At 38.0% G+C, this 25,441-nt stretch overlaps 1 protein-coding gene across 11 annotated transcripts in view; it reads right to left on the reverse strand.

Annotated features, from left to right (window-relative positions):
- Positions 1-25,441, reverse strand: part of tenm3 (teneurin transmembrane protein 3) — a 343,805-nt gene that overhangs the window by 119,964 nt on the left and 198,400 nt on the right. For 8 of the 11 annotated variants that reach the window (XM_089132127.1, XM_089132129.1, XM_089132128.1 and 5 more), the window contains one exon: positions 14,163-14,369. The exons of the other annotated variants lie outside the window; for them this stretch is intronic. In XM_089132127.1, coding sequence (XP_088988253.1) covers positions 14,163-14,369 — 207 coding nt within the window. The remainder of the gene's footprint in view (positions 1-14,162; positions 14,370-25,441) is intronic. 11 annotated transcript variants of the gene reach the window in all.

The following is a 25,441-nucleotide window of genomic DNA, read 5'->3' on the forward strand; positions in this document are numbered from 1 at the left end:
CACATGATACAACAGTAGACATCAAAATGTATTTAATAGTCTCTGGCTGTTTCTTGCCTGGCAAGCAGAAGTTGAATTAAATCAAGAGAGTAAATGAAGTGTAGGAGGAGACGACAATGTGTGCTGATCTGACACGCTCAGCATTTTCAGCAATTTCTCACCTTATCTCCATTTAATATCAAGGGAGAAAGGCACATAATGTATTCGGATATATAGTATGCTTACAGAGACTCACACACACACACACACAAAAAAACAAACAAACTGTCGGGCGACAACTTTATGGCTGTTCTCCGAGTCGGCTCCCCAATACATCTCAATTTCGCTGCCATATGTTTGCAACACAGGTGCCATTCCAGAACGTGAATGGACATTTGTCACACAGCAGGCCCTGTTAGCCTCATCACGCCTGTCACTCTCCAGGGACTCTGCATACAGACCCTTTACATGCTCAGTAACACTGACTTAAGCCCGCTCTCTGACCTCCAGGCCTGACCCCTCTCAAAAGCCCATCCACGCTCAGACGTCAGCCTGCTCTGGTCTCCTCTGGTGAAGGGAGGTGTAACCCAGCCCCAGTCCCTCTCCTCTGGCTAGGATAATGTAGTATTTGGAGAGAAGGCCAGGTCATGTCAGTCAACAGGCGATGGATGGGACAGATGCAGGTTTTATGGCACCGAAACTCGATCACTGATGGATGACCCTGCCTGCTGTAACTCATGGGACGTGGCCTGTCATGCTCGTGTGCAGCAAAAATATTTTAAGAGCCATTTGATTAGGATTTCACGGGCAGACCTGAAATTACAGCCAGTGTCGTTTATCTCTTAATGGGGGCTGAGTGATAGCTAGTAAAAAAAATAATAATAACGAAAGTGCTGCTTATCTGTACCAGCACATCTCGGGCCTGAGCTTGTATTTCAGTGATGGTTCATCAGCAGACATCTGACCTGCAGTGAAAGTGTGTGTGTGTGTGTGTGCGAGAGACAGTGTGTGCAAGGAAACGGAAACACTAATGCCCTGACACCCAGAGTGTCAGTGCTTATATTCACGCTGTCAAACTCTAGATTACCTCACATGTCCTTCACCCAAACCTGTCAGAAAGCTGGGAGCATTCCGAGAGACCTGTCATATCGAACATCAACCTTCGCGCCATCTTGTCTTTTCTCAATGCTCATTTTGTAAACCTTTTCTCCTGAAAGAGGCTTTACAAAAGGAAGGCCTGAATCGCTCAATGGGGAGTGTCCATCAGCGTCCATCAATGTCTCTTTGCTGCATTGGCTCACAATGGCGGAGTCAGGCGAATATAGTTGAACAGGAATTGCGTGTTGTGGGAAGGAAAAGAAGTGAATGGCTAAATGGGGCCTAATAGAGCTGTGTCCTGTGAGAGACAGAAAGCCAAAGGAGGACTGAGCTTTTGAGACGGGCTGTCGGTGGTAAATCCACAGTGGGACATTCAGAAGGCTAATGACTGTTTATTTACGTGACATACCTTGTGGCTGAAATGGGTGTGAGGAAAAGAGAGGTTTGGTTCTTCCAGCTAAAACGGAGGATGGGAAACAGAGGAAAGGACAATGTGGTGTTCCCAGGAGTCTGTGATTAAGGAGAGTGGCATCGCCTCTGATATCTAGAGCACGTCTGGGCCAAGACTAAATTCACTGTAGATGTAGCTGGCCACCAGCTCTACTGCCCTAAATTACAAAACACGCACTCGGTTTAAAGGAGTAGTTCAGCCAAACATGAACATTTGCCCATTATTTACCAATTCCCCATTGGCCATCATGTCATTCCAAACATCTTTCTTTCATTCTGCTGTGGAGCACAAAGGATTTTGTCAAATAAAGCGCTGTATATTGTTTTCCATGTAATTAAAACAAGATCAATACAATTTATGCATTATATTCCAACTCTTCTGAAGTCATACAATAGCTTTGTGTGATAAAAAGATAAAAGTTAAAGGGATACTCCACTTTTTTTGGACTCCCCCAGAGTTAAACAGTTGAGTTTTACCGTTTTCGAATGTATCCAGCCAATTTTCTGATATCTAGAAGAATATCACTAGCCAGACAGTTTCTGGTCTCATTGGAAGTCAATGATACTTTCACTATGGAAGTCAATGAGACCAGAAACTGTCTGGTAACTGATATTCTTTTAGATATCAGAATAAATTCGAAAACTGTAAAACTCAACTGTTTAACTCTGGGGGAGTGGTAAAATGAGCCTATTTCCAAAAAAAGTGGAGTATCCCTTTAAGGGTAAAAGTTATTTTCTATAACATGATAACCTGGGTCTCTCACACCAAAGGCATGTGTCTTATCCACTTTGCCATCACCACTGCACCATAGACTACTAATAGCCTATTAAAGCGGGTCCTAAAGCTCATGCCTGATCAAAAACCTTTACCCAGTGGTATTCATTTTCTCTTTTTAATGTCTCTCAGCCATCTCTCTTTCTACAGTCTTTATTCAAATCTCTCTCTTGCTCAATCTCTTCCTTCACCCATCATGTTTGGACACGCCTCCTACTGCTGATTGGCTACACGTGAGTTTTGTGGCTCTTGGTCTTATCCACTTTCAACAGCTTTTTTTCAAAAATCACTTACTGCACCATTATATTTAAGTCTGTTCTTCTCATAAATATATAGAGTGGTTTCAAGACTTGGATTGTGAGTAAATTATGATAGTTTGTTAGTGAACTATCCTTTACCAAACATGTCATAAAAAAGATTGAATGATTTTGAAGGTGTGTCACTTCTGGACATGCAGAGTTGTGCATTTTCATGGACTAGTGATTGAGAAATTTGAAGAAATGATGACTGAGACGTCCTGTCAGATGTGTTTTGAGTCCTTCTTACTCATTCCCTCTGGAGGAGGTCTGATATGAGAACATCACTTTTTTAAATGAAGAAATGAGAAGTTCAGTGTTACTTTACTTTATTGCAGCATGTCTGGCATTATGATACGTGGGATTACTCGCATTCCTAACTGAAAGGCCTGTAAAATGTCAGCTATTTGTCGTCAATATGTGTCAAGATGCTAAATTGACATTTCAAAAGCGCACCAGTCGTTGAAAGCTAAAGCTGTCATTCGGGGGGCTTGACAGGAATGGAAGGAAAGGTTATTTGTCAACAATGTGGCAGCCTGTCATGTTTCACCTTGCAGAACTTCTCTCTATTTCATTGGAGGGGGGGATTAATGCAGACCACTGTGGAGAGTGGGCGGCCATGCAAAAAGCTGAGTGACATATCAAACTCTCAACTTCCCCACAGATAAACACATTACACAACGATGATTCGCATCACTGCAACATAATGCGGCCAGACAGACAATGCCAAGGCTTCCATCATATGTGTAGATCGAAGACATTACATCAACAATGTCACAACAGGATTTTGTGCCCCCTCGTATTTTTGAACATTTTTGAAGTTTTAAAATTAAACTTAATTTAAAAAAATAAAATAAAATGTGCTCTTGTTAAAAATGTGTAATTTTATTTGCTTTAAAACGAAAATTTATTATAGTGAAAATTTACCTACCAAAGCAAAACAATTTTGAAATTATGATTTTTTTTTTTTAATGGAACACAAGAATTATGCACTATACTAAATCGTTAAAGGGTTAGTTCACCCAAAAATGAAAATTAAGTCATTAATTACTCACCCCCATGCTGTTCCAACCCCGTAAGACCTTCATTCATCTTCGGAACACAAATAAAGATATTTTTGATTGAATCTGAGGGCTGGATCACTTTTCCATAGACAGCCTGAGGGACTGGCTCTTGACGGCCCAGAAAGTCATTAAAAGAAAAGGTTTGAATATTCCATGTGCCTACAGTGGCTCAACTATAACTTTATCAAGCGACGAGACTACTTTTTGTGCGAAAAAAACCCGTAAATAACGACTTTATTCGACTTTCCATTACTTCCTTATGGGCGCATGCGCGAGAACTGAGACGAGACCGTTCTTCTTCGACTACTTTTTGTTACCGGCTGCTCACCGCTTAGGAGTTTTACCGCCCCCTTTGGTTTGCAACCAATTTTTACAAGAGCGCTCGAAGATAAAGAGGAGAGACGCTCGGGAGCGCGCATGCACGTCACAGCCGATGGATTTCACAGAAAAGCCAACCCGGAGACTTCACATTGAAATAGGAATACTGTCCTTGAGAAGAAATAGAAAAACCTGACAAGTAGATCATTGTAATATGTGATTACAACCCCTTCACACACAGGCAATAAAAAAATATTCATTTTAAAAGAAAAGTTACATATAGCACCTTTAAAATAATATAAAACCTAAAATAAATCATGTTTCATCATGCCAAGCACTCCAAGAAATACTATGGTCCCCCTAAACAAAATGATTCATCTAAAAACCAATCAGCATCCGTATAATGCAACAAAAGAAAACAACTTGATCGGTAAAAGTACATTCTGAACAAAACTCTTTTAGATTGCTTGCGGTAGAGTAATAAACAATCAACAGAAAGCAGGATTTCAGTTGCATTCACTTTCTTGTGAATGCAACCGAAAAAACAAACAAAAGAACAGCATTACTTGATTAGCTAAAAGCCAGAGCTAAGCTACAGCAAATGCTTGACACTAGCCTATAATTGTATGATGAGAGGCTAAAATCAGTGTTTTCCTCTATAAAGGAAAGATCAAGCCTTTGTCACTGTATGTAGGCCTTGTCTCTTTGTATTGGATCTGGACCGGATACCACATACCCTCTGATCAATGACCCAGACAGAATTGAAAATGCCTCTTTTGTGAACGGTCTATGGCTGACAGGTGTGTGTGTGCGTGTGTGTGCGGCCCGGTGAGCATTGTGGGGGGAGGGATACCGATATGGGTGCATTGAAGAGAAGACATCCATTCTACAGAAAAGGAGGTGGGGGAAAAAGAAAAAAAGGTGGGTGATTCAAGGTCTCTCCTGCTGTCTTTTCCTATATTGCCACTGCCAGTGTGGGCTTCTGGCCTCTAACAGCCAATTTGGCATCAACCCCCAACAGAGAACAGCCATTACTAAAGAGTAATGAACAGAGGCAGAAAGGACAGCTCACCACTCGACTCACTCTGCAAAATTCGACCAGTCTGTGGCACTGTGGGAGATATGTGGGCTCCCGTCATCAAAGAAAAGCAGATGGTGGCTTTGAACGGTTATTAATGGCGGTATGTCTGAGGTAAAGTAGAGGCCCCTCGTTTTGGGCGGCACCGCTGAAATTGTAGGTCAAGCTAATGGAAAAGAGAAAGCCCAGTTCCCTGTTCCTGCTCGCCAAGGATTAGGGCTCGTCAAACATTCGGACAGTGTGCTATTTATAAAAGATAAATATCAGCAGGTTGTGACATTTATCTGCCTGGCTGTCTATGATTTTCTGGGGGACAAAGTGGTTTTTAAATATTGACAAACTCAAGGGCAAATCATTACTGGAGATCAATCGAACCTCTAGCCTGCATGACACACTCTGGTGAAAAAAATAAAATAAAAAATCATATTTCAAGAAAAAATGTTCGAAAAGCGAGGGAGACGGAAACAAAGAAAAGTAATTACACCATTCAGGAGGTTGTAAATTTTTCAAACTGTCAAACTGCGTGTTGGTAGTGAAAGGCAATTTAAGATGTACCAACAAAGTGGAGGGAGTCTGACATTAATCCTCAGCCTCAGAGCTGAATTGCAGGTTCATAATTTGCCGTAATTCAGAGTAATTGCTGTGGGGTTTAGAGGGATATTATTTTTTTTTTCCACTTTGATGAGTCCCCTGATATTACCACTTGGAGGTGAATTAAAGTGCAAGGTTGTATTTCCGAGGCAATATTGTATGCAACTTCAAATTGAATGCAGAGCTGTGATAAACAGCTTCCAATTTAAGATGAGCAAAGCAGAGGGAAAGCATTTGAAAAGTGTTGTCCTTTCAACAACCTCAGGCCTAGTGCCTTCTATGTGCCAAAAACGGCTTGGAAAATAGTTTTTCCTGTAGTATCTGCGCTAATTCAACAGGTTTTGCTTGGCTAACCGTGACCAGCAGGAAGCTCATGAATATCCACGACGAGTACGCTCAAGGTTAGGGGTTTGCTCAGGCGGGGTGATCATTTACAAGCTGATGGGCAGGCTAATCGCTAGCTGTGCCAGGTGCCGGACAACGCATTACCTTGTCTGACATCGACAGCTCTCAGGAAGAATGAGCATTATTTAAAAAGCTGATGACGAAACGTTTAGGGTGGTAATGTATTTTTAATGAGCAGGTGAGAATGAATGTTTGCTGCAGCAGAGGGGTGCCAAGCAACACAAACCAACCCACACACACGCCTTTTAATGAGGTGAGCAGAGTTGAGTGTTACACTGAACTGTAACTGACATACAGTTGCGCTCCCAATTACATCTAACCCGAGTGAAAGCTCTTCCTACCAGCCCAGTGAAGTAAATGCTATACACAAAGAGAGGCAGACAGACAGAAAGATGTATTACTGGTGTCAAAATGACTCCATGCAACCATGGTGCAACCACACACACAGACCTCCAGCAAGACAATACACAAGGAGCCTTTCAGAGTAAAGAACAATATTAATCTTTAAAACTTAAATCCATTATAAATAACCCTATGTGGAGTTGCATCATATTACAGTGATGGAAGACAAGATGTGCTTTGCAGGAGCTTTTCAAACACTATATATTTGGACACACTTAACATTTGTATATGATTCTTCATATGCATTATATTAAAGTGAACAAAATAAACTTTTATGTTGAAGTTACTCACGTACAATACCGCTTAAAAGTTTTGAATTAATAAATAAATTACTTATTTTTTTCTCCAGAAAGGACTCATATATATATATATATATATATATACTCATATCAACAATACATATATATTTATATTTATTTTGTTTCAAATAGATGCTGTACATTGAATATTCTATTCAATAATTGTTGTCTACATTATTATGGCAATGTATGTGAAAAAAATTTGCTCATGCAGAGATTTATTTATGTTGTTTCTTTTTTTGTAGCAAACGTAAGGTTTATACATGATAGTATTATATTTATCTGAAATTTTTGTTTTGCATTTAACTGTTTTTATCAAAATTAAATAAGATCTAGTTGAGATTTTTCTGTTTTCCATCATGCTGTACAATGCAAAGCCTTGGGAGCGTGGTCCTCTTAAACCAAACAGCTCTCAGAATCTATTTTCAGAGGTGTTATTCTAGCCCTTACCTAACCTCTCTCTGTTTGAGAGAACGATGCTTCTGATCTGCATCCAACCCTGATTCATCAACTTTTACAGCCCCAATGGACCATTACTGCCCCCCATCTGGAGCTGGATCATAGTAAAGGCTCTCTAGAAGGCACTGTGGTTGCCTAATTTAAATTGTGGCCCATACACCAGTTCACAGAAAAAACAAGGAGGAAGTGAAGAGTATAGAAGTTGGAAAAAAGAAAGTGAAAAACAGTAGGAACTTAAGCAACACGCGTGGCTGAGTGAGCAAGGCACAGGAGTCGGAGGCCTCCGTCGGCCCCGGTAAACGTTATTGGAGTTCCTGTGCTATAAAATTGCTGCTTTCATGCCCACTGCACCTGACAATAGCAAACGGTGCGTGAGAGAAGAGGAGCCCGACAGGACTGGTGACCCGAGTCTCAGTTTGAGAGAGTCTGCACCCCGGTGCACTAGCAGCTTCAACAGGACCCCCCGCTGGCTAATTGACAACAAGAGTCCATGTTGGATGGGTTACGCAGGCGGAGAGTAACCACTCTCGATGGACATAGCTCTTGTTAGCTGTCTGTCTGTCTATCCTTCTGATCCATACTCTGCATTTTGAGTGCGTCTTGACCAGAATATGTGTGATTATTCTATGGACCCCTTTTCTCAATCATTATTCTTATTTTTTTCACAAAGAAAGGCAAAGCTCCAGCATAGACGTCTAGCATATATGCAGATGAATTATACAGAGAGGAATGCTTGAATAGTTAACATATTTTTGTGCTTTTTTAAATTGAATTGTGCACATGCTTTTTACATTTGATCTGTGGGTAAATAACCCCTTATATCCAATAAATACATAATTAATTTTGTGATTCAAGTCCTTAAAAACGTGTGTATTTATGTATAATTTAACAAATTATTAAATGCAATTTGATTGATCAGGATGCATGAAGTGATTAAATACATTTAACCCTCTGGGCGTATTCGGTCTGAAATGATGAAAACTGTTACGTTTTGAAATGTTTAATTTTTTTGCTTCATTGGAATGGGATGAAACTTGGTGACTGGTAATACTTGGTTGTGTTACCTACACTGTAAAAAAATATTGTCGGTTTAACTTAAAAAAATTAAGTAACCTGGTTGCCTTAAAATTTTAAGTTGATTGAACTGGAAAAAGTGAGTTAATACAATGAAGGAGATTAATTTAATCATGAGAAACTCAAAATAATAAGTTATCTGAACTAAATAAATTATTTAAATTGATTTGACTAAAAGAAAAAAAAAATATATTGTGGTAACAAATCTTGAAAATATTTTTTTACAGTGTATGTGAACACACAAATAGGTACCCCACCCTTACACGCATACCCTTACACAGATACCCCCCCCCCCACACACACACACACACACACACAAACTGGAAAGGCTGCAACAGCATTTTTTTAGAATATGCAAAATAAAAAAACTCGCTCAAATGCACGCACACACACTCACAGAGAGAGAGAGAGAGAGAGAGAGAGAGAGAGAGAGAGAGAGAGAGAGAGAGAGAGAGAGAGAGAGAGAGAGAACTGTTTGCTTTGTTCCATTTCTAACCAAATGTTATTGTTTGATTGTTATCATAATGCAAAACCTGATACTTAAAAAAAGTAGTCTTTTAGAATATCAAAATATATATGTAAATAAAAAAAACGAATAAGATGGAGAAATTAAGTAAAACAACAACAGGAATCAAAAAGCCTTTCTATGTGTTTATAGGAAGCTACAGGCAGCCTACAGGCGGTTCCAGGACATTTCACATATTTACATATTTTTAAAGCTACTAGGTGGCGATCTTGTTGCATTTATTGAAATAAATAAATAAAATAACGCAAAGTAGATAATAAAAGATAATAAAAAAAATATTTTTGAACAAAAATATATTTAATTATTTTTCCTTGGGGAAAAAAAAAAAAAAATAAGGCTTCTGTCTTTTTTTGACCGGGAGGAGGCTAAGCGTAACCCCTAAACGAAGCTGACGCTTTTATCCAAAGCGACATACAAATGAGGAGAACAATAGAAGCAATCAAATCAACAGTATAGTGCTGTGACAAGTGCCAGTTAGTTAAATAAATAAATACATAGAACAGAAAAATAATATAATAGTAAGTGTTAGTACTGTAAGTATTGTCAAAAAAGATTAGCCGTTTCTTGAAATAAATAGAAATTTCTCATTGCTCCAATTCAACCTCCCCTTCATCTCCTCTGTCTCCTCCTTTCCAGTTCCTTCTGCCGTCAGAGTTCATGTCTTTAATATGGAGGGCTGGAGAGAGGAGCCGGTGCACTGACCTTCAGTCTACTCTCAGACTATGAAAACCTCTGAGGATGTGTACTGGAGCCTTTTTTCAACCTGTCCCACCTTCTCTCTCTCTCTCTACCCTCATTCCAGTTTGATCTGCTAAGTTGCCCGGGCACCCCTGCGTCTCCACAACGATTAGCAACAGCACCTCCACTCATTACAAATATTGACGATCACTTCAAATGATGAGACGTCAGTGCTTGGAGTGCTTCCTCATCCCCATTTGACAGCCACACGCAAGCCAGCCTAAAAGACTTACTGGCGGTAAATGTGGGGTTTTATAGTCAAGCTGCATCACTGTGAATTCAGATGGTTATCGAGAAAGCCCGATAAAAGCTCCTCCATTATGAACAGCCTGACACTGATCCACTTTTTTCTTCTTTTAACTGGCTGCTTTTGATTAGGATTTGGATCACATTGTATGGATGAAAAGAAGGTGAGATTTCTTTAAAAGCATGCATACTGTAAACATCTGGACATGTGTGGTCCTGTTTGAGCTCAGAAGTAAAGTCTGTCAACCTTTTCTGATGTCACTGCAGGGAGACATAAAGTCTTATATCCTATAAAGTGTCCTTAAAACAACATACTTTCCTTTAGCGCTGCAGAATTATGCAGACGAGAGCCCTAAATTCAATTTGCCACGCTATTTCCCCAAATAAACAATGGTAAAGTAACTCCGTGCATTCCCCTCATAGAGCAAATCTAATCATCCTCATTATGGATAAATACTGGGCCAAATGAAATGTTTCTGTTTAAGGCAGGCTTTTAGAGGTAAAAATACATTGACACCAATGTCAACAACACAGAGTGAAGAAAGTGACTCTTGACAAGACTGCTGGTGATATTGCAGGTTGATTAAAATGAATGTCAGCTAAAGAGTAAGATACAGTTTTTTTGGATTGTGTGGAGCATAACTGTAACACCACTCATTTATAAGTTTCAAATGTGCTTATAAGTGTTTAACATTTTAAAGCCAATGTTTCACTAGCCGACTTGAAATGAATCGATTTTAGTTGGGGTTTAGCTGAAACTGCTTCTGTCATTCAATGATTAAGAATTGACAAGTGGTGACAGACAAAATGAAAGACTGTGACATTTCTCTCCAATCCATTGTCACATGAAGACGAAATAGCAGAGCTATATATATATATATACTGTATATATATATTTTTATATAGACTTAAAGGAGTAGTTCACTTTTGAAAAAAAAAAAATAACTTTTGCTGATAATTTACTCAACCCCATGTCATCCACGATGTCCATGTCATTATTTCTTCAGTCGAAGAGAAATTAAGGTTTTTGATGAAAACATTACAGGATTTTTCTCTATAAAATGCACTTCAGTGGGAACCAAATGGTTCAAAGTCCAAAAAGATACTTTCAGTACAAACTGCAAACTGTTCAAAGGGCTTTAAACGTTTCCAGACGATGAATAAGGGTCTTATCAAACGAAACGATCGCTAATTTTATAAATAAATAACAAATTTTAAGTTTTAGAAGCTCAAATGCTCGCTTTGCTCTGTTCTGTGACGCACGTTTGTGAATCTCCTGTTGGAACTCGTTCATCAAAATGAACAAATCTTTTTCCGAGTCATTTGGTTCATTCAACGAACGAAACGAACAAATTGACTCGGAAAAAGATTCGTTCATTTTGATGAACGGGTTCGAACAGGAGAGTCACGAACTTGTGTTTACTAAACAGGGCAAATTCACCTTTGGCTAAGCCACGCCCTAGAATATAGATTGACCAATCACAGCGCAGCCAAGAACGAGCTACCACAGAGGTCCGACACTTTTTGACAGCGCTCCATTGACTTTCAACACAGGTGTCTCATATTTGTGGTCCCGGCAGGCTATTACCGTCATAATTTTATCAAAAATATGGTTAAACGTTGTGCCTCGGACATTTGTAACACAGATACATGTTTCCCAGACAGGTTGGAGGGGGGTGTCCGTTTTTTCCCTTCCAAAAACCGAAGTAAAATGACACTGACAAGTGTCGTCTTTGGATTAATGTTAAACTGTGTGGATGTCCTCAGTCAGCTAAACCACGCAAAAATCAACAAGCACATCTTTTTTACTTCTAACCTTACTGTGAGTGTGAAGTTATATTAGTTTGACCATTTTATAATGTTTTAGGTTATTATTTCGATTCTCATACCGGTTGTTGATACGCTAGCACACGCTGCTAATAAATACGACGTTATACAGTACTCGTGTAGTCCGTTTGCTTTGTAATAACGATTATAGAAGTGAATAGAGACCTACCCAGCTTGCACGAACAGTGTTGCTCCCTGATATTGTTAGTCCCAGCCTCTGTCTCGATTAGTAGGAAATGCGGTGGTTAATTTTATTGACTGTGACCGGTAACGTTATGCTTTTGCCTCTATTTTGGATGCCTTGTTTTTTTCTTGCTTTTCACCTGTATGTCTTGAATATAGCCTTCGAACGCATATTGCATCCCCTTTTGCCTACTTCTATCGGACACTTTATTTGCTGCCTTATAAAAGTTTGATAACATTTCAGCAGGAAGAGCTGTTACAGCATAAGCCACGCAGAGCGCAGATGAAGTTTGACGGATGTAACAACAGTAACTAAGGGGGGCGGGGCTTAGCCAACGGTGAATTAGCATTAGAGCATAATTCACCCCAAAAAATGGTGATGGGAATGGAAAGTTCTGCACATGATCTACAGACCACACACAAATGAAAGAACACAGAGGCATCCGGATCATTTCCATAACGACCAACGCAATCTACCAAGAGTCAAGCTGCTTTTTTGGGGGGAGTTAAATGCTGGTGCAAATACCAGTAAATTGATGAGTAAACTCTTCTCCCATAGACTTTGCGCCTGAAAGTGAAACTCTTACAAATGTAAATGTGATAGTCAGCCGCAAAAATAACTGTCCATGCTACTTTTTCACTGCGTGGCTTTAGAAAATCCTGACAGTCGTTTTTTTAACAAAAACGAAGGGGTTGGTGCAAGCTGCCCTTGGAATTAGAATGAAATTAATGGTTTTGTGAGGATTTTTTTTTTGGATCAGATCAGAGCAGGATAGTGTCACATTAAATTTTCATTAAGAAGAAGCTTATTGGCCACAACAGAGGCCACATCTGACTGCCTTTGATACTTTTTAAAGTTTGCTAGATGTTTTCAGAGGGTCGGCAGGGAGTTTGGTTGCTGTGGCTGTTAACACTCGCCCGCTGAGAGACGCGGCGGCGCTTACAGACTCCCTCTGATTCACCAATGACTATGTAAATGAAGCATACGCATGAAAAATCGGCTAGTGGGACGCTGGCTTAAGATGATGTTGATGACAGCAGGAGCTCCTAAGGCTCTCAAACAAAGACACAGAGGTCATGGTGCATGAGGACAAGAACACACCAGCGGAGTGTTTGTTTGTGTTAGTGCCTGAAAAGACACAAGATGAAAACAATAACAGGAGGAGGCTCAACGCATAGTTGTTAGAGAGATGAGAACAGAACACATAAAACAGAATGCGCTCCGAGTAAAAGCACACACATTGTATTCGTGGCCTATTTTTTAAAGAGATAGTTCACGAATGAAATTTGTATCATAAAAACCCACTCGACTTTATAGCGCAATGTCCGAGCTGTGATTTTGCCTACAGCAAAGATTTTATCTCACAATTGCGAGTTTACATCCGCAATTCTGACTTAATATACCAGAATTGTGAGATGTAAGTCTGAATTGCATAATATAAAGTCGCAATTGTGTTATAAAGTCAGAATTGTGAGATGTAAACTCGCAATTGTGAGATAAAAAGTCGCAATTATCTTTTAAATGTTTTTTTTTCTTCTGTGTCGGAAACAAGCTTCGTTCGGGGGGGAAAAAAAGATTTTATGTTTCACAATTCTGACTTTAGAAATCCCAATTTTGAGTTTATTTCTCGCAATTGCGAGTTTATATCTCACAATTCTGACTTTATAACACACAATTGCGACTTTATATCACCCAATTCTGAATTGCGAGATGTAAACTTGGCATTGTGACAAAAAAGGTTGAATTGTGAGATAAAAAGTCACAAAAAAGTGGTGGAAATAAAAAGTGGCGGAAACAAGCTTCCATAATTATATGAATTCAGAAGACTTGGAATAAAGTGGACCAACAATATGGCCTAGTTTATTTTTTAACTTTAAAGGATTTGTTCCCAATTAAATTTCATTGTATAGAAGAAAGAAGTGTGAACATTCCTCCAAAATTCTGCTTTTTTGTTCTACAGAAAGCCATACTTACAGGTTTGGAATGACATGAGGGTGAGTAAACAAACGGATCATTTTAATTTGTGGTTAAACTATCCCTTAAACTCAACCCTTAAATTCAAAGTTCAGTCAAGTTGAGCAGCTCTCAATTGAGCATGATTTTTAGCATGCAAAATGGGTTTTCGAGTGCAATTTTAAGTCCATTACACATCCTCCTAACCTACTCAGAGGTTAAACACCTCTGATTGGATGTGAGATTCTCATTCGCATTAATACAATTTTCCAGACAAGACCTGCATACAGTTCACTTCAGTGTTTTTTACTAGGAACACACAGCCTTCACGCTGCAGACCTGGGAGGTCACAGAGAGAGAAAGAGAGAGAGAGAGAGAGAGAGATGGCTGGTCACCTTACCATTACAGCTGTGGCTGGGGGCAGGCTGTGTTACGGGTCTATAGAGAACGGCAGTGTACTCTTCTTCCGAATCAGAGTCCTGCGCCGCCTGCGTGGTGGCATTACTTAAGACGGAACTCTTGTTGTCATGGAGATTGGGTGAGGATGGTTGAGAATGGGAATGCTCAGTGACTGATGGACTGGAGAGAGAGGATGGCATGGGAGAACCTAAAGAAAAGAAAACCACTTTAAACCAAAGAAAAAGAAAAAATAACAACCGCAAATGAAAAGAATCAACATAGAGCAGTACTTAAAAAAACAATGCATTACTGTAAATATAAAAAATAAATGATTTAAAAAAAAAGAAATAAAGTTCGAGTTTTTTCTTTCCTGCAAATCAAAAATGAAGCATATGTTTGTGAAGCTGTGTCAAATGCATTGATTAACAATAATGCAAGCAGCGTGAACAAAAATCATCCATTGCTTCCAAACAAACAAGGAAAAACGGCAAAGAATGATGGTTTGCAGCTCGTATGATTAAGCATTCTGTTTGGCATGTTTCTGCTAGCTTTAGTCACATGAAATTGGAAATGTTCTCCACAGTGCCCACAATTGTCTTCCACAGCATATTGGTGGGATGCATAAAGTTGTGAGGCAGAGGAAGCCACAATATCTCTTTTTTTCCACACACACTTGCTTTCCATGCCAAACTCACTTCATCTTGGATATACCTCCGCTTGGAGTCAATTTACCATCAAATCCGCCATTAACAAATGGACGGTGGTACATACATATAGACATACACATAGACATAGACATACACATAGACATACTGTAGACATAGACATAGACATTCACATACACACACATCACACTGTTTTAGATCTAATTAGACGTATTTATGTGTAATAAGAGAAAGCCTGTATATGCTATTCATCTGAAAATGATATAATCTTGTTGACATTTTCAGTCTTCTTGTTGTGTGAAAAGGCTTTGTTCTTTTCCTCGCTCATGTCTTTCTGAAACCAGTCTCATAGTCACATACTCACCTTCCCAAACCAGCTCAAAACACTGACGTGGGCTCAGTGCCATCACTTAGCATATAATAACAGCTTATCTGACATGGTCAAAGACCCCTGATCTGAGAGCAGTCATAGGAAAAGGGTGAGGGCAGTGAGTGAATAGTAATTAAGCTGACTGGCTCTCAGCTCCCTGTCAGGGGTCTGGACACACTCATGAGACAGTGAGCAAAGTCACCTCTGCGTCTGTGGCGTGTGACTTTAGAGTCCTGCTCGCAACCTAATTACCTTCCACTCCTTACATTACACTGCATTGTGAGAGAGAAACTGAGAAAAGCAAAGGACATCCAGATGAAAAGCCAGTGTGTATGTGTATGTGTGAATGATAGTGAGAGAAAAAAAACCAGCGAGGTTGAAAGAGTTGAGGAGAATTATTATTTTGTAATTATTGCAAGCTTTATTTATATATTTATGATATGAAACACAATTACACGCAGATCCTCTGGGAGCAGGGCTCACACCAGCCTGCCAATCCCAACCAACAAATTAAGTGCCTTTAAAATTATGTGCTGCCACTGATACACCACTGTGTGTGTGTGTGTGTGTGTGTGTGTGTGTGTGTGTGTGTGTTGAATCTACTGAGCTCAGACCAACGGACTAAAACACTCTGTGTTCACTCTTGTGAAATGGCCTCTGATTCACCACTGCATTTATTATACAATAGACATGTCTATGATTAGGAACAATGCTTAATCCTTAAAAAAAAAAAAAAATCTAAATTAATTAATTGCAGCATCAGAAGCATTAATTACAATGTTGATAACTATTAATTCATTAATTATTTTGTGTAGAACTACATTTAAGGAGAAATTACATTTGTACATAATATTATATTATATTATATTATATTATAAAGCATATAATGTCAGCTAAATAAATGTGGAACACAAAATGAATAAAATTATTATTTTAATTTCTTTAAAATATGTGTAATTAATTATCATAGTTTAAAAAAAAGGCTGTGGAAGATATCTATTATTACATTATATATTGTATTAGTAATCATTTTGTATCTGTGCACAGATGTTACATTAGTGCATCCCTTGTTTTAGTTCATTAAATATTTTGGTAACACTTTACTTAAAGCCTGAATGTATAATGAATTATAAAATAATGATTATTAATTTGGACCATATAATGGTCTCATGACTATTTGTTATAACCACTGTTATAATACATTATAATAGTTATGTCAAGCCTTTGAAAATGTAACACATTGAAACACAACAAACAAACAATTTCAGATGTAACAAGGAATCTGCAAATATTATAATGCATTATAACTTTGGTTACAGTTATTTATGAAAAGATATATCACATGAACATACATTATGAATACACTTTTAAAACGCTTAGGCAAAGGGTTGGCAAAATTGTCATATATAACAGTAACCAGAGGTATGATAGATTGCTTATGTATTCAAAATTTTACATTATAAAGTATAATGCATTGTATCACGAACCATGAAATTGGGTGTTAATCATGTTTTAATGCATTATACATTTTAAAGGTGTAACTGAATTACTACAGTAAGTGCTAAAATGCATTACGATAGTAGCTAAATTATTCATGAAAATATTCAAGTATTATAACTGTAATACAACAATAATGATATTTTAAACACTCTCTGCTACTGAAGAAAAAAAAAACACTTTCTGTAAAGCTGCTTTGAAACAATATGTATTGTGAAAAGCTCTATACAAATAAACTTGAATTGAACAATATAACGTGTGTGACGACTGTGTAATAGTCAGAACTACCATGAATGTGAGTGTCATATCACTTTCATACAACAGTTCAATAAAAGAGAGATTAATGTCAAGTGACATACATTTTAGTAGCAATACAGCCTGTTATTTTGTCATTTATCCTATGGCTGAATCACAGCTGTGGTGATGCTCAGTACAACAGCATTCTATTGTAACAAAATCACTTCATGTAAAGTGCTACTGATAATTCTAAAAAGCTTCAGATGGTTTGAAGCGCACAAGCCTTTTATGGTGAGGAATTCAGCTGTTGAATAGATTGAAGAAAGTGAGTATGCAGAGGCTGCTGGGTAATCCTGGTTTCGCAGCTTTTTTTACAAATTCATTTCCTCTATCTCTTCGCCTCTCATCCCACTTTCATTCGTTCTCTCTCCCTGTGATAACCCTGGGTCTGTCTGTGGTTTCAAGCCAACCTGCTCCATCAGCACTCTCTGCTGCCTGTTTCTAACACACACACACACGTGAGCAGATCAAACACAGATTGACGCTCTTCTCTCATGTCATGTGCAATGATTTGTGAGAGCAGACGAAGAAGTTGAACACGGCCCATAATCCAGTGCAGCTGTCAATTAAAGCCGAGAGCAGAAAGAAGAGATGAAAGCACTGTTGAAATGCCAGGACGGGAAGCGTTATTTTCTCTATTCTTCCAGTGCACAAACAAACCAACTCATAAAACACAACCGAAGAAATGGCTATTATTTTAGTGAAAGGAATCAGGCATGGACTAGTACTCTCATGCTAGAGGATCAATTCAGTCATATACCCACATCAAATTCGCCAAGCATAATAAACAGCATATTGATGCATTCAGCAGTCCGACAAGGAATCTGTGCTCACAGAATCCACACAACTCTCATAAGACCTCAAGTTAACTTCTTAGACATGACGTGATGTGAAATAAATGATTGATATTAATATACTCTGAACTAAAAAGTTTTCCCACTGAGTAATATAATTCATTAGACTAAAGGCGGGCGTACACGGTGCGATTTTTTGCTGTTTTACGAGCTCGCAGATGATTTTTTTCACTCGGGAGAAATCGTGTGTAAATCGGTTATGCTCGCATGTCGCGGCTCGTATCGTGTGCGAGGAAGATCTCGACCTCCCGATAATTTTTAAGCATGTCTAAAAAGTTCGGGAGCTGTCGGCTTGCATTCGCGAGGTGCATGTGTGCGGTTGGATGAGCCGATTTGTCGATCTATCTGAACTTGACCAATCAGGAGCTGAGGAAATCCACAGAAGAAAGACGATAATGGTGTGGACTACTAGAAACACTGCTTCAGTTAATGTTTTTATGATGATGACTTTGTGAAAGGTTAACTAAACAGCATCTGCCGTGTTTCTACTGGCCAGTATTTGGCATATTTAATTCTGAAATATCTACTATTATGCTATTGTTTTTGATAGTGTTATGGATTTCTTACAGATTCTTACACGATACGATGATCATTACGTTTGTATCTTCCTAAAATCAATTACAGTTTGTCTACAGAACAATGTTGCCAGATATTGCTACGAAAAACAAGCAAAAACTAACAAAAACAAAGAAATTATATAAAAATCTGAAATAAGTTCAAAGCTTGTGTTTTGGAAATAAGATTAATATATTACGAACCACTTTAATAACTTCCTAAAGTGTGACATTAATCCAAAAAAAAACAAGTCCAGATACTGTCACCTTTCCATTATATGGATCTGACAACACGGGATCTGGCACCCGCGCCCTCACTCACAACGCTCTCAAGCTCACTCAAGCCCCGTTCACTGCGCTATAGCTTTCTCGCAGCAAAATTAATTGCAAACACTCACATGAGGTGGTTAAAAGGGCTAATTAATCATTCAGAGAGCTTTAAATTTTATTTTTTAATGTGTAGCCTACCGTAACTACCGTAACTCTCTCTCTCTCACACACACACACACACACAAGGGTTACCGGACGTCCGTTTCCCGGTGCTGAAAACGAGCCTTTAGCAAAATAATCACGGCTTGTATCAATATTTTATATGCAGTTATGAGAGAGTTTTTAGCGCGGAACTTCGTGCGATTTCTTCGGAATTCAGCAGGTCGTAAAATCGTGTCGTATATCATTGCCTCCGTACGATTTTCCTACCCTATCTCACGACCAATTCGTACGAGTGATTAAAAAGTGGCTAATTCATACTAATTCGTACGACCTCACTCGTACGATTTGTCTAAACCCACGTGGTGGTTAGGTTTAGGGGCTGGGTTACGAATTGGCCAATTCGTAAAATATGTACGATTTAGCAAAATCGTACTAATTTGTACGAGTGAGGTCGTATGAATTGTTACGAATTAGCCACCTCGTAAAATTCGTACGAATTCCCGTGAGATCGGGTTGGATTTTCGGATAAACTCACTCGTACAGTGTGCCTGGACATACGATCTTCCGACCATCAGAATTCGTATCGTGTACGCCCGCCTTAATAGTACTAGGCGGTTTACAAAACATGCACTGGTTTGGGTTTATCATCATTTCATCATTTCACAATGGCTTTGAATGTGTCTCATCCTCAGAATTATCGGTTTCATAAACTTCTAAATCTTTTGGAATAGGCAAATAAACTGCTCTGCACACACATTTATCTGGAGCTCTATGCTTTTAATGCAGCATCTGACATCTAAACACCCCCCCCCCCACACACACACACACACACACAGAGCAAAGAAGAGTCAATGACGAGGATATTATTTCCACAGCCTCATCATTCCATGGCAGTAAACTGAAGGCGCTTGTTTGTCAGTCATTGATTTTTTGCTCCCTTCTCTTCGTGTGATTTTGCCCAGCATTCTTCAGCATTTTTTTTTTTTGTGCTTGACACCAGGTCAAACCTAATCAGCAACTTCCTGTGCTGCTTCACTCGTGTGTGTGTGTGTGTGTGTGCAACCTCTCTGTTCTACTGCCCTCCTCATCCCCAATCTTATATGCAGGCCTCTAGGTTTTCATATTCTAATCGATAGCAACCCGTGCCTTGGCGCTAACAGGAGCGCTTAAGAAAAGCCGCGCTGCTCAAATCACTAACCGTCTGTCTCGATCTTTCTCCTCCTCTCTTTGTCTGTTTACCCGATCCTCAGTGGAGACCAGAGAGCACAAACCAAAGCTGAAGGGCAGACTTTGTAACAAGCCTCAACAAGAACAATGTGCTGATAAATCATACATACTGTAGGCATATCCAACCAGGCATTATGGTCTGATATACCACTGTTCCACTTAGCTACCACTAGGTGACATTTCAGTTATCTACTGCGACATTAATTCATGGGTTGAGAGTTAAACAAGAACCACAACAGTTGACACATCACAGTAACAGAACTGAGCGCATGCACAGACTTTGATGCATATGAAATGAATCGTTGAGAAAAAAAAAGAAAAGTGTGAAGTTGGAGTTTTTGCGTGGCTGTATGGACCCCCTGCAGGGTGGGCTCACTGACTAACACATGACAAACGCTCTATCAAACCGAATGAATGGATTGAATGCCTTTGGAGATTAAATGCTCATTACAGCTAATGTGTTCCTATCATTGCATTGATGCAAATGGAAAAATGGAAATGACAATTGTGGGTCACTTGAATAATAAGCGGACGCTGTATAATTATCATCAGACGCGTCTTACAACATGTCATTTTTAAAGAAACATAAGAAGTTCAAATGAAATTCAAGGGTGTTTGTGCGGCCAAACAAGAACTAAGCAATCATGACACGATCTTTCCCCCTGCTAGTTCGGATTTTTATAGATATGTATACTACTATTAACAATAAAACAATGCTAGTGTATCACTACTGCTAATAATATAAAAATGTGTCACAATGGAATAATATTTTTTGTGGTCTCATCACAACATAATTAAGAAATAATAATAATCTAATAATAATGATATAATGTAAAATTCATACTACAACTACTACTAATAATTATTATTAGTGTTATTATTATAATAATTACTTTTAACCCCCAATAATGAACTATTCTTATCATTATTTAACCCTCTAAGACTAAGGGAAGCGCCGGCGCTCCGGTTTGGTTGTGTCTGTTTAAGAGCCTATAGAAACTGAAAGCAAATGGCTAGCCCAATCATTCTTTTTGCATACAAAACCAGAGAGCATGCCTCCAACATGCTCATGTTGCGTTGTTTTCACCCTCTAACGATTGATAGCTACGTCTTCCGATGGTTCATTGACGTATCGCGTTCTGTGCACTATGCGTGTGTCGCATGTTGTGACGTCAAAAGCTGCGTCTTTTGGCCATGCGTTTGACTCCCATTTGCTATATGTTCCTTCTTATCATTATTGTCTTTTTACCATTGCTTCATTCTATCATTTCTTTCAAGTTTATAGACCTTATGTAGCCCCGCCCCTTTTCAGCGCTGCGCTCATTGTCTTTTGACTTCCGGTCTGTATTTTCAAAGCGATCTTGCATAGGTATGAATGAACTGCTCGTAAAAAAAAAATCCCGATCGACATTTGTTAAGACATCTGCTTTACAATGCTTATGATAAACATTACAATGCTCATGATAACTTTTGTTAACTCTACAATAAGTAAATCCACATCACCAGCTAATTACTCATCAACAGCGATGAGGAGTACACACACACACGCACACAACGTTATGTCTAAACGAAATTACACGGACACGGAGGTTTGGGAAATACTAATTGCGTCCGATGATGGTGAACTCTCCATCTGCTCATCGGCTTTATTTATTTATTTTATATTTATTTTATCATTAATTGTTCTGACAGGGTCTATTTATTTTATATTTTAACCAATTCAATGTTCAATCAATATTCAAAAGCGAAATGTTATCCGTTTGACCACAAATGTAATATTTTACATGGCATTTTTACTAATACTACATTTTGTAAAAATGATTGTATCTTAAAAACTAATTTATGTAAACAGTTCAAATCAATTCTGTATAGTTTTAAATTGTTTAATGCACGTTTTTCACGTTGAGAAGTTTGAGGTTGACATTTATCCATTTTTTGTATTGAATAAAATATGTAGAATAAAAAAAATGTTTTTCTTTTTGTTTATTGCACTTCTGAGATATTTATCTAGTTACTATTGATTTATTACAAACAAAGCCTTCAAATTGGGAGAGTAAGGATTATTTTGATAAATGGCATATGAAAATGCTCAAAAGAATAACAGCACAGCATGTAAAAATAGAAAGATATACTCTGGCGGAATTGTTCTATGGCAGGTCACAAAGGGTTAACTACACTGTAAAAAATATTGTTGGTTTAACTTAAAAAAAGTAAGTAGCCTGGTTGCCTAAATTTTTTTAAAGTGAGTTAATACAATGAAAGAGATTGATTTAATCATCAGAAACTCAAAATTATGTTATCTGAACTAAATAAATTATTTAAGAACAAATGTTGTGATTACTAATATAATAAAAAAATATATTTATACAGTGTATCATATATAATATAATAAATATCATAAAAAATATTCAGATTTTTTGAGTTTATTATTATTTTATTTTTCTAAATAATAATAACAGTATTTATTATACATTTAAACATATACAATTCATTTTACATTATTTAAAACAGAATAATTCTCGCCAAAACCTCACCGATTTTAGACTGCAAATGAATTTTGCCAAATCACAATGCGCAACAAAATACATAATGGAAAACCAAATTCAGTTTGCAATGAGTTTGACGTTTGCAACAAACATAGGTTGTGGTGACAACACAGCAGTGGCCTTATCCATCAACTGGGTTGAAATGGCCCTGGGCCATCCTCATTGTTGAGCCTTGCATGCGCATCATTAAAACCACTCATGCAAACAGTAGGCCTCAACATCAGCACTTATGTATGTAGATAGAAAAAGAAAGAGAGAGAGAAGACATCGCTAAAGGAAGATGGAGGAAAAAATGCATGAAAAATGGACAAGTGTGAAAGAAAATTAGAGAGAAATATAAATGTTTTTCTTTTTGTCTATCAGACTGATCTTTTAGTGTCATTGTATCCATTTTCCTGGTTTGCTTGTAGAATTACAACATTTTGGAAACACACTCACACACACACACAAACACAGGGGAGCTGCGGGTTGAATACCAGAAAGCTTGAGACTGTTTGTGTCTCTTGGAGTGGAACAATGCCTCCAGTATCCCTCGCTCTCTCAATCTCTGCCTCCCCGTCTCTCTTTTTGCTCCCTCTATCTTTTCATTTTCTCGCTCTGTAGCTAGCTTCTCTTTTGCGTAGCCCTTTTCCCCTTCGGGCGACATGTGAAATGAAGCAGAGAAGGTCCCTCAGTGGTGAGGAACAGATAAAGAAAGAGAGAGAGGAAGAACAAGAGAACGGTTGAAGAAAAAGATAGACTTATACCCTTACACTTGGGACTTCTGGCTGGCCTAACAAGAGAGAGACAGCCCGCTCCGACGATGCTTCAACAGGAAATAGATTCACAATAGCTTGGCAACACACCTGTTTTCATATCTTCAATCTGTTTTATAATCTAGAACGTTTTTTATTACGTGCGGTGAAAAGTGAACTTGGGAGTATGTAATCTGGTGGCTAAACAGGATGCAACAAGGTGCATGAAAGTCAAAATTGACCACATTTGAGACTTTTAATACAAATTCAGATATTTCAAACTATTTTTGAATCTTAACGTACCATTTACAGTTATAAAATATTATATATTTATAAATATAAATCAAAATAAATCGATGAAATATACTACTATTAATTGTATATACTATTATTTTACATGAATTATCATATTACAATTACCAATGTAAAGGAACAAAAAAAGATAAATATCTGGTTCTGATTTTTATTTATAATTAAAATGACCGATGCGTTTTATTTTTGAGAGAAAATGTGAATGTAAATAAACAATTACAAAGTAGTTGTAAATGCTGTTTTATGTTAACTTTTGATTTAAATTGGATTGATGTGCATGGCAACAAATGAATTAAACAGTATTAAAGGTGAGTGACCTAATTATGAGCGTTTAAATATTGGATGTAAGGCTGTGCTGGAGGATCAATCTGAGTGAGCTATAGGTGTAAACTTCATTAGGAAACATCATAGTCTGCAAATGCCAATATTCCACAAACAAACAAAAACTGCTCCTTTAGCTCTCTATTCACTCTCTCAAGTTCTCTCCGGCCTTTTCTCCCTCCTTAAAATAAATTCCTTGTTGCAACAGAAATACAAAGAGACTGAATCTATAAACACCAATAGCGTTCTCTCTCTCCTCTTGGACTCAGCTCCTCAATCTCTCTCCCTCGTCTTCACTCAGATCTCATCTCCTATCTCTTTCCTTCCTCTCGGCACTAATTTGTCTCTCCTTTCTCTCCAGAGTACAGTTAGGTCATATTCCTGTTTGTGTTTTTTTTTTTTTTCATAGACGGAAAAATTCATGCGTGTGTGGATCGAGGATATCGTCATTTATTGAACTACTGTGAAGAAGAAAAAAAATAATAACAGTTTCTGTTTTCTAAAATAAAAAATGTGAGTTGAACTGCATGACTGAAACTACAAATATGCACTACATTTTAAATTCATTTACATTAAAGCAGCATGCATTAAGAGCCAGTTACTTGAAATGTTGTAACCAACACAAACTGAAACAAAAGTATTTTAAACATTCTGAACCATGAAGTTTAAAAACAAATGCAGGGACTAGTTGTTTTCTGTTGTGAGCCGTCTGGCATGAGATCTGAGCAGATGCAGTCTATGCTGCTGAATCATAAATGCCTTAGACATGCCAAAGTGACAGTAGGCACAATTTACAGCTAAAAGTAGCACCAATGACACATTTATAGGTGAATTTCATTGTCCACAAGTACTAGCTGTTGCTATGAAATTGGCAAATAAAACTTTAAACTTAAACATTGCCATCATGAAGCAGTTATTTTCATTGTGGTGCAGTTTATTTATTGAAGTTTCAGCATAGGCAGATGAAACAATTTGTGGTATAGTACTGTATCTTGTTATGATACTATATAGATGCATTCCAATTTGCGAACTTGTGCACTATTCTATGCCGTTTAGTAAGTAGTATGTTCACACTGAAAATACCAAATAGAAAAATTACACTTTAAATACCTAGATGATGCACTCATTTAAAGCGATACACCACTTTTTTTTGGAAATAGGCTCATTTTACAACTTTCCCAGAGTTAAAAAGTTGAGTTTTACCGTTTTCGAATCCATTTTCTGATATTTAGAAGAATATTAGTAACCAGACAGTTTCTGGTCTCATTGACTTCCATAGTATATTTTTTTCCTAAGTCAATGAGACCAGAAATCATCTGGTTACTGATATTCCTCTAAATATCAGAAAATCGTCTGAATACATTCGAAAACGGTAAAACTCAACTGTTTAACTCTGGGGGAGTTGGAAAATGAGCCTATTTCCAAAAAAAGTGGAGTATCCCTTTAACGAAGGGTGAAATGTAATTACATA

Source organism: Pimephales promelas, chromosome 6, assembly GCF_988280905.1.
Source record: "Pimephales promelas chromosome 6, fPimPro1.hap1.1, whole genome shotgun sequence".
In the NCBI taxonomy this organism is placed as follows: domain Eukaryota; kingdom Metazoa; phylum Chordata; class Actinopteri; order Cypriniformes; family Leuciscidae; genus Pimephales; species Pimephales promelas.